Source organism: Tachypleus tridentatus, chromosome 6 (genome assembly GCF_004210375.1).
Source record: "Tachypleus tridentatus isolate NWPU-2018 chromosome 6, ASM421037v1, whole genome shotgun sequence".
Classification (NCBI taxonomy): Eukaryota; Metazoa; Arthropoda; class Merostomata; order Xiphosura; family Limulidae; genus Tachypleus; species Tachypleus tridentatus.
This window is the reverse complement of record NC_134830.1, coordinates 109,375,515-109,393,490: the sequence shown is the minus strand read 5'-3', so window position 1 is coordinate 109,393,490 and position 17,976 is coordinate 109,375,515. Positions and strand designations below refer to the sequence as shown.

The window sequence follows — 17,976 nt, the reverse complement described above, 5'->3', positions numbered from 1 at the left end:
ATCTTCAACTCCCAAGCGCTCTGTTCATATACTGCATCATACATCAGCAAGCACTCTGTGGAAAAGACTTAGATATTTCTTGCGTACTGAAACCAGTCATTTCTGCAGTAAACTTCATTCGGGGTCATGCACTTAATCATCGCCAGTTCAAGGCGTTTCTTGAAGAAATTGATTCGGATTTCTGTGACTTGCCTTATCACACGGCGGTGAGGTGGCTCAGTTGTGGTAAAGTCTTGTCTCGTTTTCATAAGCTGAGAAGAAAAATAGATATATTTCTTATCGAGAAATATAGAGTCGATCCACTTCTGTCAGATCCAACCTGGTTGTCAAAGTTGTCATTTTTGGTTGACATCACATCCCACATGAATGAATTGAACTTGAAACTTCAGGGGAAGAATAACCTTATCTGTGATCTCTATAGAATCATTAAAGGATTTCGAAGAAAGATGTCATTGTTTGAAGCACATTTGGAAGGAGGAAACGTTTTTCATTTTCAGTGTTTCAATGAGTTTCATGCTGGAATCACAGAAGATATCAACCTGGAGTTTCAGAAAAAGATTATTGGTGATTTAAATAAGCATTTTTAGAGAGATTTTTGGATCTCAACAGAATCGAAAGTGACATTCTTCTTTTTCAGAATCCTTTTGATTGTGTCATTGATGACGTGCCAGTGGAACTTCAGCTGGAGGTAATCGATTTGCAAGGAACTGACTTGTTGAAAGCAAAATACAGAGACGGGCAGCTTATTGAATTTTACAGCTGCATACCTGAAGATGATTTTTCAAAGCTAGAGCAGTTATGGTATGGCATCAGTGTTCGGAACAACTTATTTCTGTAAACAAGCATTTTCCAAAATGAAGTAGGTGAGGTCGGTATATCGATCAAGGTTGGCTGATGAACTTGTGTAAACTAACATGCTACAAAACTACTATGGCGGCTCGTTGCACACGGTTGCACAAAGTCAAGAGTATGTTTTGCTATATCAACAACCTTGAATTAAAAACACGAACCATGTTTCTGTTGTTACGGATAACGAAGTAATTTAAGAAAAGCATCAGCTTTTTTCCTTTCTGTTTGGCTCGGCATGGCCAGGTGGTTAAGGCACTCGACTCGTAATCTGAGGGTCGCAAGTTCGTATCCCCGTCGCACCAAACATGCTCATCTTTTCAGCCGTGGGGGCGTTATAATGTGACGGTCAATTCCACTTTCGTTGGTAAAAGAGTAGCCCAAGAGTTGGTGGTGAGTTACGATGACCAGCTACCCTCCCTCTAGTCTTTCACTGCTAAATTAGGGATGTCTAGTGCAGATCGCCCTCTTGTAGCTTAGCGCGAAATTCCAAAAACAAACAGACATTCACGTATGTATACTTTGAAACATAAACATAGTTACTTGTACGATACATCTAGATAAAACTGGATAATTTATGTTGCGAAACGAATCAAACTAAGGGAGTGAGTAGCATCTATCCTGCAAATAACCTATACCAGCTGATAACTAAACGTTCTTTCTCCACGAACAGATAATATTGAATATTATACACTGCTTTAAACTTCTTATTAGACACCAGTATATATTATAAAGTAGAGATAACTATGACGTATTGACGTATAGTTTGTCAAAAGTGACAGGGAAAGAAAGTACTACTCCCCAACAGTATACCCTAATATCACATTTCATAGCTAACTGAAATAAATAAATTTTGCGAAATCAAACTTGACCATCAAAGAGGCAGAAAAGTGCAGTAGAGAGTCAAACGTTAGTAAATTCCTTTATGGACTAATCAAAATTAATGATATATTTGAGATCTCTTCGGGACCTATGAGATTTAAAACCAAAACACCTGGTAAGATTCTGGATTGAATATAAAGGTAGACCTCTTGTGGTACGTTGTATAACTATTTAGATATATTGGCATGGCTGAAGTTGGAGTTTCACGAAGCTGCGTTTTTAATGCTTTGGCTTTATTGCTTATTTTATCATTTTTAAATGGTATATTACTTAGTATTATCACTTCTTTAAAATAAGATTTATTCAATCCCTTAGTAATAAAATGTGAGTCAAGGGTTGTAAATGTAAGGGTTGAACGTCTTGGGACTATTGTTGCTCGCTGTCAAAGTGTTATGTGAAAGCTATTGCTAATTTGTGAATTATTAAGGTAATAGACAGGTACTAGAATTTCGAAGTGTACTAGCATTTATGAACTGTGGTGATAGCATTTTGTAATTGTATATTATTTACTGTATGCATTGATTAGCTTTATAAACAAAACTGTAAGTAGGTCTGCCACTATGAATGAGATACAGTATCAACGTAACGTAAGTTGTAACGAAATTACGTCATCACAAACCAACATGGTTAATATCAGTTAACATAATTACTAGCATTAATGTTATATTGGTCTATGTTTAATATATTTATCTTTGGAATTACTTACATTAGCATGTGCAATATAATGAACATTTTAATAAGGAGTAAACTTTATACTATAAATTTCCTTTATCTTGCAGGAAGTTGTTCAAAATACTGCCCAAAATGACTGATAGCCCAAAAAATAACAACAGTACTGTCACTGATAGTATCAGTAGATCACATGAGAGAAAATCTGTGGAAAATGAAGATTATCTTCCTTCATTATATCGTTGCCCACTGTCCACCGACCCTGAATATTACACAGAATGTTGTGATAACATTGAGAAAATTTGTTGTCCTTTAACCAGACAGTTTTACGAGATTGAAAATTGGTATGAACAAGATTTCAGTATGGAAACACAGATAAAAAACTGTATGATACCATAAGTAACTCAGCAGTAAATAGTTAACTGAAAGTGAAAGTAATGAGAGATATATCCTTAACATTAATGAGGTGTAGTGTTTCTGTGGTTTATCTGTATGCAGGATATACTCTTTTGTTCACAGATTTACTTGTTAGTAGTATTTTTTGTCTTGTTAAAAGGCTAGTTATTTTCAGGAACATGTAGAAACATTACTTTAAATATTTTATTTGACCATTTCACCCATTTTTTTCTATTATACCTCTTATAGCAAACTTAAATTACCACTAATGGGACATACACAAATCCAAAAAGACATAAACAAATATTCCCATGAAAAAATATGTACAGTACGATTCCTTTTAAAAAGCATGTGATAAGTATAATATTTTCATAAATTTTCACTATTACAACTTCTACCACACCTAAAGGTAAACTATTTCATAGGCTGACAACCCTATTAGAAAATTAACGTAACATATAGACTAATAGGGAACCTTTTTTTATTTTACAGTTGTCCGTACGTACTCACTCTTGAAATAGCATAGAAATTTAAAACAGTTTTTTTTTTTTAATTTTCAGGAATTGTTGATTTCCCTCTTTCTCCTGTAAAAAGTTGGCCTCCACTACTGCCAATGGTGTTCCTTAAACTAATAACTTAATTGAAAAATAAAAACTGTTTTTAACTAGAGTGTAGCCTGTCTTTGTCAGATCTTGAACTTGTTATCCTCTTATTCTATTATTTTTCACAATACAACACAAAGAAATTCCAGGCCTTTTCCCTGTTAATCTTGTAAATAATCTTCTGAACTTCAGTAATATTACCTCTTATTCTTTTTTTTTTTTTTTTCAGAATATAAGTGATCTCAACCTATTTCTATAAAATAACCCATCCCTGGAATAATTATAATAGCTCTCCTCTGAACTGTTTCTTAGATTAGGACACTATAATCATATGCAGTATTCCAAATTAGGCCTAACTAGTGACTTGTGTATAGAGATAATTACCTCTCTCTGACTTTTAATCGTTATTTCTGTAAATACATCCAAAAATTCTTTTTTTCTTCTACACAGGCTAGCCATTATAATAGCAGTGAGTGTAAGTTTAATTTGTTTGACATTGGCTGCTGTAGTTGTTATTTGTTGCTTCTCATCACATTGCCCATTGTACAACATTTGTCGACGACAGTATACTGCTGAGATACCTGTATATGGTAAGTATTGAAAGATTTTTATTATCTAGAGTTGTGTAGATTCTTAGCTTACACTACTCTCTGTCTGAGCAAACTTTTGCTTGCGATCTTGGAACTCCCACTTATTTCTGCATGCTAGTATGTTTAATAGTAATTGTACAACAACCCTCTACCAATAGGAGTGCAACACTACCCTTATCAAAATTAGCATCTGCTCTAATCTTGTAGCAGTTAACCATTTCTCAGTTGACAGTTTTATTGAATAGATATGTTTTTGTTTGTGGTTTAATTCATTTATTTAAAAAATTTTAATTTTCTTGATTATTGTACGTTAATGACATTGTTCTATTACATTCTTTTGGGAAGAGTTACTAATAATTTTATTTTCCTTCTCTCTTTTTTCACTTTTGTGAATTATGCACTTGCAGTTTTAAGTGATTATGACTACAACAACTATTACAGCAGAATAACCTCCACAGTCAGAATGATGATTCTCAGCCCATGAAGTTTGATATCTCTACATCAGGAGTTAACAAATTTCATGTAACAATCAACACAAATTGATGATTATCCTGCCATAGTTTTCAGTGATTGGGACATTTTAACTTTGAACAAAATTTTTTTCCCCTCAGTCATGTAGTTTTGGAGGATTTGCTCAGACATCTTTCCTATCTGGTGGATTTGATTGTTCAAGTATGTTATGTTCATTTGTTATCTCTCATTTTTATGTACCCCCACCCTTCTTGGGAACAAGCCTTTGGGTCATTATTTTAGTGTTTCCTCCTTCTGTGGATATTGGGATTTGTGCAAGTCATTTTGGGGAGCATTTGCATTCAGAGTTCAGTATGCCTCAACCCCCACATACTGTGAATGATCATGGTTTCATTATCATTGTTCCAACTTTCTTTAATTGGACTTGCAGCATTTGGTGTAGTTCCTTTGTTTATGTTCAGAGGTCCTTGGTGTCAATTCATGGGTTATGACAGTTGTTTCAATAAGACTGGTCTTCTACTTTCATTTATCTATTCATTGTCTTGCAATCTAGCTTCCTTCCCTCCTCCCCTCAGTGTGGATTCCTGTATCTGGTGAGGGGACCTCCCAGGGTAAGTTCTGTTTTTTCAGTTTATCTCCTCTAGGATCTGAACATCCACCCATGTGTTTGTCGTGTGGTGACCTGTGAAGGGCAGGAGAGGATCCTGGTGGTTGGGGGGTCCAACCCTAATACACCACTTTGGCCTTTAATTCCTACAGATGGGCAGCCTTAAGATGGTCCCTCTTAGGTCAGTTGGCTAGGGTCCACCAAGTACCAGTGTTGGATTTCTTGACAGGTGTTATGGACATTGTATCTGATGCTGGTGTTTGGGTATAGTGCTCACAAAACCCCAGCATTGTTATGCATCACCTCATAGGGCTCCATGGTGGGTGGGGTCAGTGGGCACCAAAATTTTCATTTTTAAGTATGGATCCTCCAAATAAAAACTTTAAATAAAATCGTGAAAAATAATCCATAGGTAAGTGACCATATCTTGAAGATTCTGAGCAGCAATCTTCAACAGCTGTACCTCATTTTCTTGTACTACATTTTCTTTCAGATAAACATTTAGGGCAGATGTCTCTCTTTTTCATTCAGAAGGAACTAGAGGGACTTGCTGGCTCTCCAAAGTCAGTAAAGAAGCTTTGCTCTGGTGACATATTGGTGGAAACATCCACATCTCAACACAGTGAACTCCTCTTGCATTCAAAGGCAATTGGGGATATACCTATTGAGGTTACACCTCATGCTTCTTTGAATTCATCATGAGGCATTATTGTTGAAAGGGATTTGAAGAACATCCCTGAGTCAGAGATTCTCACTAGTTTCTCCACCTAAGGAGTTTCTGCAGTGAAGCATATCTCCACTCGTAAAGATGGAATTATGATGCTGACCAATGTCCTCATTCTAACATTTACATCGCCACATCCACCTGCCACCATCAAGGCAAGTTATCTTAATTGCAGCATAGAGCCATACATTTCAAATCCTCTCAGATGTCTCCAGTATCAGCGGTTTGGTCACTCGAAGACGTCATGTCATGGTTCCTTGACGTGTGCTTGTTGCAGTGGCAAGGACCACAATACCTATGAGTGTGAAACTGACCCTCATTGTGTCAATTGCAAAGGCTCTCACCCATCTTACTTTTGTTCTGGCCTTAGAGTGTTGGAAGAAAAGAGGTGCAGCATTTGAAAATGATTCACATTACTTGCCCTGAGGCTCAAAAGTTACTGTCCACCACTTCATCTTGGACATATGCTGCTGCACTTCATCCCACTACTACAGTGGGAGTGCAGACGGATCTCTCTGTGGCTCCAAAGAAATTGTTCTTAAACCAAATGAAAAGTCTTTTGACCTCCATGGTTAAAAACGTTGGTGAATCAACTTCAACACCCATCTCTGTCCCTAACATAGATTCCAGCAAATCCCAAGATCTACTTCCTTTGGTTCTGGGTATGGACGTTTCCTCGGATAAATTTTCTTCTCCCACCCCAAGATGCAAAACGATCATTCATTCACGTTCTCAGTCACTGGAATCTTTTTCCAACAACAAAGACCTGCCCAGCTGATGCGGGGCAGGATCCATGGAGGTCGATGGATCTCCCTTGAATAAAGAAAAAAGATGTAGTTGTAAACAGAAGGGTTCTCCACCCACTTTACCTACACATAAATAAAAATGGCCACCTTGATACAATGGAACTGTCAAGGTTTATGTTCTAATCTGGATAACATCAAAACGCTGATTGCTTCCTACCATCCTGTATGTCTTTCCATACAGGAAACATTTCTGAAACCTGCCGATACAGTCACCTTTTGGCAGTGTTCTTTGAACAGAAATGACAGGCTGTGTGATGGATTGCATGAAGGGGTGGCACTGTTGGATGATCAGCATGTGCCCACCCTGTCTTTGCCACTCGACACACCCTTGGAGGCCGTAGCCATCTGTGTTTTCTTGGGTCGTACCAACACTGTTTGTTCTCTCAACCTGTCGCCTGGAGAGACCTATGCTCAATCAGACCTTGATGCTTTCATTGAACAGTTGCTGTCTCCCTTTTTAATCCTGGGGGACTTTAATGGTCATCATCCCCTCTGGGAAAGTGCTGATATTGATGGGTTGTCACTCCTTAGAGTGTATGTTCTGTGGTCATAACCTTTCTCTTTTCATTAGCAGTTCTTATACTTACTTTCATGCATCTAGTCAGTCCTTTACTGCTATTGATCTGTCAGTTTGCTCCCCATCTCTATTCTCCCACTTTTGATGAAAGTTGGGGGTTTAACTTGAGACAGTGATAATTTTCCTATAATTTTGAAAGAGACTGGCTGTGTGCCCAGCTGGAAGCTGTAAGTCATCAAGAGATGACTGTGTGGCAGGAGTAACTGACTGTATTACACAGGCAGCTGCTCAATGTATTCCTAAAATATCGACATGTTTTGCATTATATCCTCATCCTTGGTGGAATCCTGCCTGCCACATGGCATGGAAGGCTCAAAAATGGGCTTGGGATATTTTTCATAGGTATCCCACACTCTCGCACCTCATCGCTTTCCATCAGGCCCGAGCACATGCTCGGTGGGTAAGATGTCAAAGCCAGAAGGACTCTTGGATTAAGTTCACAACCAACATACCTTCACCACCAGATTCAAAGTCATATGGGAAAAGATTCAAAAGATCAGTGGGCAATATAATTCTGTCCCCCTCTCGATCTTGCTCTCTGATGACCGGGGAGTAGTTGATACCCGGAGCATTGCCAGTACTCTAGGTGAAAGCTTTTGCTGGGTATCTAGCGCTTCTGCTTCTTCCTCCACCATTTTAGCCATCAATACTCAGGCAGAATGATCACCTCTTTCCTTTTTAGCAGATTGTCTCTTTGACTATAATCGTCCTTTTACATTGGTGGGACTCAAACTGGCTTTTCATCGGTCAAGCAGTACATTGGTCGAACCTGGTGATATATGCTATGAGATGCTGTACCATCCATCTCCTGCTTCTCTTGCTATTCTTCTGATTGTTTTTAACCTGATCTGGCAAGAGAATGTTTTTCCTGATGCCTGGCACCAACCTTTCTCAAAGTCTGGGAAGGATCACAAGATTCCTTCGAACTACCATCCAATTGCTTTGACAAGCTGTCTCTGTAAGACTTTAGAGAGGATATTTAATGCTTGTCTTGTTTGGTTCCTCTAATCAAACAACCTCCCAGCGCTCCACCATGGACCACCTCATTCGATTTGAAATGTCAATGAGAGAAGCCTTTCTCAAACAACAGCATCTTGTATCAATATTCTTTGACATTGAGAAGGCTTAAGATACAACATGGAGGTATGTCATTTTGTGAGACCTTTATATTTGGGTTACATGGCCATTTGCTTATTTTTATTGAAAATTTTTTAATGGACGGGATTCTAATGTGGGTTCGACATTTTCCTGTTCTTTTCTACAGGAACTTGGAGACCCTCAGGGCTGTGTTTTGAGTATCACACTTTTCAGTATAAAGATTAATGCCATCACTGAACAACTCCCTCTTACTGTTGCAAATGGGCTCTATGTTGATGACTTTCACATCTCATGTCAGTCATCAAACATGAGGTATATTGAGCATCAGCTACAGACTGCCCTCAACCATTTACTGAAGTGGACCACAACAAAGGATGTTAACTTCTCTCTCTCTAAAACCATTTTTGCTGCCAATGGGGTATGCACCCTGATCCTGATCTCTATATTGATAAAGTTGTGCTGCCTGTGGTCCCAGAGACAAAGTTCTTGGGGCTTATCTTTGATCGTAAGCTGACCTTTATACCACACATCAAGCAGCTGCAGGTCAAACGTACAAGAGCACTGAATATCCTCTGTGTCCTCTCTTCCACCACTTGCAGAGTGGATCGATGTTCTGTGCTGAAGATATATCGTGTTCTTATTCAATCGAAACTTGACTATGGATCACTGGTCTATGGCTCTGCCAGGACCTTGGCCTTAAAGATGCTGTACCCCATTCATCATTAAGGACTTTGACTCTGCACCAGGGCTTTCTGCACTTCCCCAGTTCAGAGCTCATACATAGTCTCATAAACTTTCTTTGCACTTCTGTCGTTTGCAACTGTCTTTACTATATGATTCAAAACTTTGTTCATTACCAGAGCATTCTACCTGGGGTTGTGTTTACTTTCCTCAGTGGGACATATTTTTTCAGAACAGATGATTTGCCATTGCTCCATTTGGCCTTTGCATCCAGGTGCAATTGGATGAACTGGGTCTGTCCTTGGATAACATTGCAGATTCCACAGGTTGGCCCATCCCACCATGGCTTATTACAGCCCCCAAATGTGACCTTTCTTTCAGTCACCTAAAAAAGGCAGATACTCCAGATTGGAAGTACCATCTTTTATTCAATGAATATCTTTCAAACAATCATTCAGTTCCCATTTATACAGATGGTTCCAAATCTGGTAATTCAGTGGGCTCTGCTATGGTTTGCTATGGGTCAGTAGTTGCGTGCAGAATCCCTTCTACAGCTTCTGTGTTCACTGCTGAACTGTATGCCATATCTCTTGCCCTGGATCGTATTGCAGCTGAGCAGTACTCCAACTGCACTATTTATACTGATTCGCTTAGTTTTATACTTGCTTTGGAATTGCTACACATTAGCTCACTTCCTATTCTCGCTGATATTCGAAACCGACTGGCCCATTTCTCATTAGCAGCTACTTCAATCCAGTTTTTCTGGATACCAGGCCATGTTGGTATTCGCGGGAACGAGCTTGCATACATGGCAGCTAAATATGTCTGCTTCAGCACCATCACTCCTATGCCTATTCCGTACATGGACTATGGTGTTGTTTTCAAGGCTCGGCTCTGTGCTAGCTGGCAGTCCACTTGGAGTGAGCAACGTGACAACAAACTTTTTCAAATCAAACCCAAAATTGGACTTTGGCCATCTAGCTTCAATAAAGTTCGGAAGGAGGAAGTTGTTCTCACTAGGCTACGCATTGGTCACAGTTTTTTAACTCATCATTTTCTTTTATCTGGAACTGATGCACCAATGTGTAGTTTGTGTAACACTCAAATCACTATCAGCCACGTTTTACTTTTTTGTCATCGTTACAATTCTCAACGACGGCAATATTTTAAACATATTTTTTCCCAGGGTCAGTCTGTAACACTGGACAGAGTTATTGGTGATGGTGACTCTGTCCACCTTGATAATGTTTTTAATTTTTTAATGGCCGTTAATCTTTTTAATCTCATTTAAGTGTTGCATATTTATTCATTACACCTTTTTAATTGTGGTTCCTTTTTTACAGTTTTAATCTCTCCTTCAATTTGACATTGGACAATGGCCAGAACATTAAATAACTCGACACCAGGACTGGAAAGGCCAACTTCAGGTGACTAACGCTACTGTTTGAACTACTCGTTAGTCGTCCTGGCGAGTTGTTATTATACTTTAGCTGCATATCATTTCACACTTTTACTACTTAACTTTTTAGTACTGGCCATATTGACTCATAACCCGGAACCAGGACTGGAAAGACCAACTTCAGGTGACTGACGGTGGTTTTTATACTTACCTGTTAGTCTTCCTGGCGTGTTATGATCATTACCATTCTGCTACAGGTAGTTCTTTACAACTTTGTTGACTGGATGCCAACATTGGTTTTTACGCTATTTTCCATTTTAATTGCCGTTTTGCTTTTATCTTCAATTACTTTTACAAATTTTACTCCATTTACTTGACTTTTATCTTTTTACTGGACATTTGGCTACTCATTATTACGATTTTGCGGAGTGTCTTTTAAAACTTTTATTCTTTTACATTTTGATAATAGCTGCTATGACACATAACTCGGAACCAGGACTAGAAAGGCCAACTTCAGGTGATTGACGGTGGTTCTTGAACTTACTTGTTAGTCTTCCCGGTGGGTTATGATCATTACCATTTTGCTAGAGTAAATATTTTACAACTTTGAAGACTGGATGTCACCATTGGTTTTACACCATTTTCTGTTTTAATTGCTGTTTTGTTTTTACCTTCATTTACTTTTACAAATTTTACTCCATTTACTGGACATTTGGCTACTCATTGTTACAATTTTGCTATGTATCTTTTAAAACTTCTATTCTTTTACATTTTGATAATGGTTGCTATGACACATAACCCGGAACTAGGACTGGAAAGACCAACTTCAGGTCACTGACGGTGGTTCTTGAACTTACCTGTTAGTTTTCCTGGCGGGTTATGATCATTACCTTTTTGCTAGAGTAAATACCTTACAACTTCTTATACTCTGCCTTCTATCTTAACATTGTAGACTAGGTGTCAACATTGGTTTTATACTTTTTTGTTTTACCTTCATTTCCATTTATGTCTATTACTACATTTATTTTTTTTTATTTTTTTTTAACATTTTTACTGAATGTCTGGCGCAGATAGCCTCGCTGCTTTGTGCAATAAAACACTAAATCAATTAACCAATCAATCAGTCAAGCTTCATAACTTTGTTCATCGTGGAAAATACGCACATGGATTAATATGGGTAAAGCAGATAGTGATTACTCTCAGTCTCTGAGGATCTGTGATATTGTACAATTCCAGAGACCACCAGGTGTTGATTGATCAACTATGTTGATGTGATCACTCTGCTTTTCAAGATAGGGTATTACAGTCACCTATTGCATTGTCTCCAGTATTGTCATCCTCCAGATTCTGCAACTTTTTTTTATCCTCCTTATTGTGGAATGTGAGAGTCCTTGTCACTTGCTAGTCCTTAGTCACTGGGGCTGTGGACCATACATACAGATAGCCCTCATGTAGCGTTGCATGAAATTCAAAACAAACGAGACCAAACCATGGAGCCCTGTCTTCCTGAATGTAGATGGCATGACACCTTTTATGATGAGGACACGACGTTCAATTCCAGGTGCATTAAGATGTTGAATGTAGCACTCTATCATATTTGTTGCAGTTTGCCTCTCTAACTGAAGCCTCGCCTCCTTTCTACTATCTGCTGCATATCAGTTTCCAGGATCAAGTGTTAGATGGACCTGGGCTAGCCATATAAGTCCTCACATATGGTTGGATGGTACCATCCTCCAGCTGCATACTTTACAAAAAATTCATAACTTTGACAGGTTTTGACAGGAGAGGAACACCCTCTTTGGGCTGTTCATCTTTCTAACATCTGCTGGATGTGTCAGTTCTTTTGTGTATCTGGTATTGGTTGTATTGGAGATGTATGCATGCAGAGGTTGTTTTTTATATTAAATCTCCTGTTTCTACTACTTGCATGATGTACAATTCCAATGCTGCCAAGGCATTGGTTGAGGTTATTATGTAATCATAATTATCTGTTGCAATCTGAAATCATTCTAGAAAATATATGTATTTTTTATTTTATTTTGTATTTTTAAATTTCTACAGGTAATTTTATTAACTTGTTTTTGGACAGAGGAAATAAAAAATAAAATTTTACTGAAACAACATGATATTAATTTAGGAGGTTAAAGAATAGAATACAGTGGTTGTTATTTCTTGAATTTTGATTTTCAACACTTTAACCCCCTAATTTATTCTGGTATATAAATAAGTAATTCACACCAAATTACATCCATACTGAATAATATTTAGCACTTGCAGAAATACTACTTTTTGGTTGTCTTAGTGTATTCTGAATACTTTAGAATGTTTCAAAATATTCTAAACTAGATGTACTTCTTCAGGGTCTTTAAAAGTGTTCTGTTTCAAGAGGAAATATAATTGAATTAAGAATAACAAATATTTTTTTCTTTCTTTTGCTGTTCATGAGCAATGCTGTGTTGTTGCCAACAGAGCTCATAATTTGAGTGACTTGTGGCATGCACACTTTATACTAACGTTACAAAAGTACAAATTACAATGTTATGTGTACATTATGTGATGGCATTTCAGTGTCTCTTAAGTGATTGATAGACAACACACTATTGTATAGGGTTTGAGTGGTTAAAACAGGTAACCTCTTCAGTTGGTCTCTGGCTACCATACAGGGATATAATTCTTTAAGGTTCTAGATTATTCTGGCATGTCTAGAGTATTTTATATTATTCAGACACACACCTACCTTTCAGAAAGTAAGAAAATGTATTTATAATGAAGCACAAAGGTACATAATGGGCTCTCTTTGCTCAGCCAACCATGGGTTTCTAGCATTGTAAGTTAGACATACTGCTGTGCCACTGGTGGTAGTATAAAAGTAAAACATAAGTTGCAGGAATGTACACAGAAAACATGATTGAAAAGAGCAGGAAAAATACATAAAAGCTTGTTAATAATAAAAAAATTGCCAAGAGACTAACTGTAATAAATGCATTTTTTAAATGTACATGCCACACTACAGTAAAAGCATTTCTTTATATATTCAAGCTGCTAAATATTTTAATATTTACAATAGATAAGGAAGAAGACAACTTTTCTAGTGCTGCAATGCCGAAAGAATCAACGGGTAAATCTAGACCAGGATTTCTGGGAGTAGTACATTGCCAGGAGAATAATTTGTCTTGTGGTAAGCTGCACTATAACTTCAAATTGTTTGTACATTTTAAGAAAATGAAAAACTGAGTACAGTAACTCTGAGTGCAAGATCTTTTAGTATGTACAGCTGCATGCTTGGAAAAATGTAGCTTAAGGTAAAATAGGAGTACTGTGATGTATATTAAAAGTTTTTCTCACATTTGTGTGAAATTATTTCTTTTAAGTTTTGTAATACTTTTTTGAAAAAAGTTTTTTTTTTTCATGGAATAGATCTAATAATTTACACTCTTAAAATATAAGTAATAAACTTTTATTTTATTTATTAAATGCACATTTTCATCTGCGAGCCTTCTTCAGGATGTAACCCAACAGAAGCTACAAGTAAGCTGATGTATTTTGAAAAATTGGTTCAGTTACAATATGAAAACCAGATAGCAAAGTATATCCAGATATTGTATGTTATAGATATTTATGTAGTAACAGTATCTTTTTCATAGTACAAGTACCAAACAGAAGAAACTGGTCCTACAATATTTGCACATTTTATATAAAAGAAAAATGAATGTTATAGTCAAGTTTGACTGATAAGAAGAAAGTCTTTTGTTCAAATGCTATCTTATTTTTAATTTTTCTACTGTCAGTTAGATCTACCAAACATTTTAATGGTCTTTGTTTAGTAATATTATAAAATCAAACACACACACACACTTTGTTAGTTTTACAAATGATCAGATTTCACCTTGTTGTACATGTTCAACAGTAACATTAAGAATACAGTTACATTCAGTCACTTCTTAATCATATCTATTTTTAAATCAACCTTTATCATATTCTTGCAAATCATGCTAGGCAAGTGAATAATCTTTTTCCAACTTAGTTTAATTGCATAATCTTAGTCATATATACTCATCAGATACTTTTTTTCTAAATACATACAAGTTCTGAACTGATGTCAGTCTAATTCAGTATTGCAGTACACTAACATGTTGCAAGTGAGCTAGGAGTGTTCTGCATATATTCCTTTTTGTATATAGACATTTAAAAAATAACAATTACTAACGGTACATTAGGTTGGCAGTTTTAACGTGTTCGTATTTTCACTTAGTAATCACAACACATTTATCACTTTCTGCTGTTCAGATGTTTTTGTGAATGGCTTTATTCATACTCAGATATGAACACCACAATCTGAGGTGAGCCTTTTTGCTTGTTGTTATCTTCTTTTTCTAAGTAATTTTAAGAAAAGGAAAATACAGTACTTGTATTTTCACATTATTTAAATACATTGTACATTCAGATGTATTATAAAGCAAATAAAAATATAGGTGGTAAGTATTTAGAAAGAGCTAATCAATCATGAACTTAGAAAAGTGTTATTGGTGTGATGTACTATTTTCAACAATGGCTGGTGCAAACAAAAAATGCACGCCAAACATATTTCTAAGCTTAAGACTTATAATCTCTATTTTTCTTCACCATTAGTCAACTTGTAGAAAGTTTTATGCTGGTAATATGTTGTGTGCCATGGCATGGGATATTGTTTTTTTATTACAGCTGAAATCTCAGAGTGTGAACTTAAACACACAGGAAAGTATATATAGGTAGCTTAAGTGACATTAAATTAAAGTGATCAAGAGGATTTAATCTTGTAAATTAATCTGTAATATAGTTTATTGAAGAATAATATGGTTATTAGGTCTTTCAGTGTCTTAAAATTTGTTTTGTGTGTGAGTTTAAATGATACATTTCCGATCTTATATTGTGAACCTTGGTATCTGATCGAGTGTTCATCTGTCTCCTGTTTGAAAACATGAATGAATAGTGTTGAGGCCAAATTTTGTTTTGTAAGCAGATATTCTACACTAAATTGTTAGGAACTAATCACACTATCATTCACAGTTCAAAATGCAGTGTAACTTAAAAGTATAAAATTGTAAATTTGCCATAAGTTATTGTTGAGTGGGTCATAGCACGACTGAAATGATCAACAATTACATTTTGCAGTTAGTGGTGTAAGAAGCTCAGTTAGCTGTTTTTTAACTCCAAGGACGTTCATACTGATGGATTATGTTAAACTTTTCCCATCACTGGGGATGGGCACTTTTACTTGTAATTTGTAGAAATATCATTTAACTTTATTTCAGCATTAATATAATTCCATTGCAGCTGATACAGAAGCATTTTTTTAAATATCAATGTGAATGTGGCTGATATATGCTGATAAGTAATTGTAATCCAATCATATTTTATTACAGAACCTGCTGTTGTGTAGTGACCCCCCTGGAAACCATCTTAAAATGCTGTCAGTACCTAACAGTGTTCATCACTACATATTCATAGGCAAAAAGATCATTAATCTCTTCTTTCAAGTTTAAATCTCTAGCTTATGCCTGAATGTTGGGCTTTACTATGATTATATTGCTGTTTTAGTATACCATTAATGGCATTGTTGGGACCATAGTAATCGCATCAATTTGGAAAATTAATATTTTAGAAGTGTTTTGTGTTTTATATACAGTCATACACTTTTATACATTTCATTTTAAATGTTTGATTATTTGCTTTCAACAGTTGGATCTGAGCCATAGTTAGGGATCTCAAAAGCCTTTATGGTGCTGTTTTCACTATGTTTTTCTTTGAGTGTTGCGAGATGTATTTTAACTATAATTATGTATCAGCTATAACCAAAGATATTGAAGTAAAGAAAATTATAAAGTTAATATTCTTATTTATAACAAAATATACCATAATTTTTACTCCTCTGAATTATTTATTAGTATTTAGATTTGTGACAAGAGGATTGTAATTATTTTGAAGACAAACCCAATTTGATTTAGTCAAACATTTTTTTACACTAATGTGTTTGATGAAAACAAGATTTAATTTTTGTTATTATCACTTACATTTATTTATATTTTGCACAATATTTACTGATTACACAAAGTAAGTTTACACTTGCTAAAATAACCTCAAACAATTACACCAAAAGCTTGTAATATTACCCCATTTTCTTCAAAATTGCAACATTATTTAAAATTCTGTTTGCTTGTCAGTAATATAAATATTAAAATGAAAGTTCTGTTACATTACATTACTCTTAAGTAATTTCTGTGAGAATTCTGACAGTACCATTTGAATCCTTCATTTATATTTAGTTTTCAGTATAACTGACTTTCATTATAGAATTATTACGGGTACACTGATGTTAGTTACACTTTACCTTTAAATAATTATTATATATTGCAAGAAAGCTGAAGCACCATGTTTTGGTTTTCAAGCAGGTCATTTATAATTATCAGTATTTTCATAGGTGTACAAACATTGACTTTGTGACTACCATTTTGGATATATAAGAAACCTCTGTTGGCTTATATAGAACCCTTCCCAACTGCAGTTGAGCAAGGTTGCTGTTTTTTATTCATGACATTTTTGAATGTTAAATATGTTTTAGAAACTAGTAATGCACCATAAATGATGCATGTAACTTCTTTTCCATGTTTCAGAGTAATTTATCAATTTTCATACCTTCCATTAGAGCTGCAGACTCTCCAAAATCTTAGACATTGGATATCACACATAATAGCATATCCCTACAGAAGTTGCAGTTTCAGCTTATTAGTAATGTTTTTTAGCAAACTTTTTTCAATATTGTAGTCTGACCTCCTTTTTGTCACATACTTTATATTTCTATAGAAAGAAAAGGCTGATAATTCTAAATGGCTTTGTAATTAACAAAAAAATAAAAAAATTACTGAACAATTAATACCATATTATACCAATATAGGAAAGTTGTGATTAATGTATAAACAAAGCAGTTTTCTTTTATATCTTGCCAGTACTTTAAACCAATTAGTTTTTCTCAGATACTTAAAAGAATTTTATCTAAAGTTGTTATCATGCTTTTTTATTCTTATTTCACATTTTTTAGTTAAATGTTTGTTTTGAAAATTTATGTAATGAAAGCAGGTATTTTGATCTCTAAAGATTTGTTTATGTAATTATTATTTTACAAGTACTATAAATATTGCTAAATTTATGTATGTGTGTGTGTATTTATATGTATTTGTGTTTTAATATACTTGTATCACATGTGTCTTGTATGTGGATGTTTCTAGTCATATAAAATAAGCTGGTCTAACAAATTTTAGTCTTTCTAAATTGAATATTAAACAACTTGCAATTTATATATATTTGTCACTCAAACATAAGTATAATAGATACTAAAAAACTAGTTATTTAAGAAAATGTGTTTCAAAATATTTCTTGAAAATAGAAAACATCAGTTTTTAACTTTAAAGCTTTACTTTTTATTTATTTATGTAGAGAATGTTTATAATTTTCATAGAAATATCTTCATGAATAAGTCATTTTTCTAGACCTTCTAAACCAACTTGTTTCAGGACTCCTGCTGCTCATTTTGCAAAACAATACACATCATCACAAAATGGTTTTAGATTTTATGATTGTACCACTGTAGCCTA

General features: G+C 35.4%; 1 protein-coding gene across 2 annotated transcripts; it reads left to right on the top strand.

The window, feature by feature from the left end:
• The first annotated feature begins 1,886 nt into the window (after nucleotides 1-1,886).
• LOC143253286 (uncharacterized) lies at nucleotides 1,887-17,243 on the top strand. Of its 2 annotated transcripts, none has more exons than XM_076506900.1 (5): nucleotides 1,887-1,989; nucleotides 2,508-2,741; nucleotides 3,846-3,985; nucleotides 13,416-13,526; nucleotides 15,751-17,243. In XM_076506900.1, the coding sequence occupies exons 2-5, from the start codon at nucleotides 2,533-2,535 to the stop codon at nucleotides 15,765-15,767; spliced, it is 477 nt and encodes a 158-aa protein (XP_076363015.1). In that variant the 5' UTR covers nucleotides 1,887-1,989; nucleotides 2,508-2,532; the 3' UTR covers nucleotides 15,768-17,243. The 2 variants fall into 2 exon arrangements, with proteins under 2 accessions (XP_076363015.1, XP_076363016.1); XM_076506901.1 differs by lacking the exon at nucleotides 1,887-1,989 and adding an exon at nucleotides 2,020-2,155.
• The last annotated feature ends 733 nt before the right edge of the window (nucleotides 17,244-17,976 follow it).

Coding starts and splice junctions, on each gene's coding strand:
- LOC143253286 (XM_076506900.1), top strand. CDS start 2,533: ATGACTGATAGCCCAAAAAATAACAACAGTACTGTCACTGATAGTATC. Junction 2,742..3,845: donor TTTTACGAGATTGAAAATTG/GTATGAACAAGA, acceptor TCTTCTACACAG/GCTAGCCATTATAATAGCAG. Junction 3,986..13,415: donor TGCTGAGATACCTGTATATG/GTAAGTATTGAA, acceptor TATTTACAATAG/ATAAGGAAGAAGACAACTTT.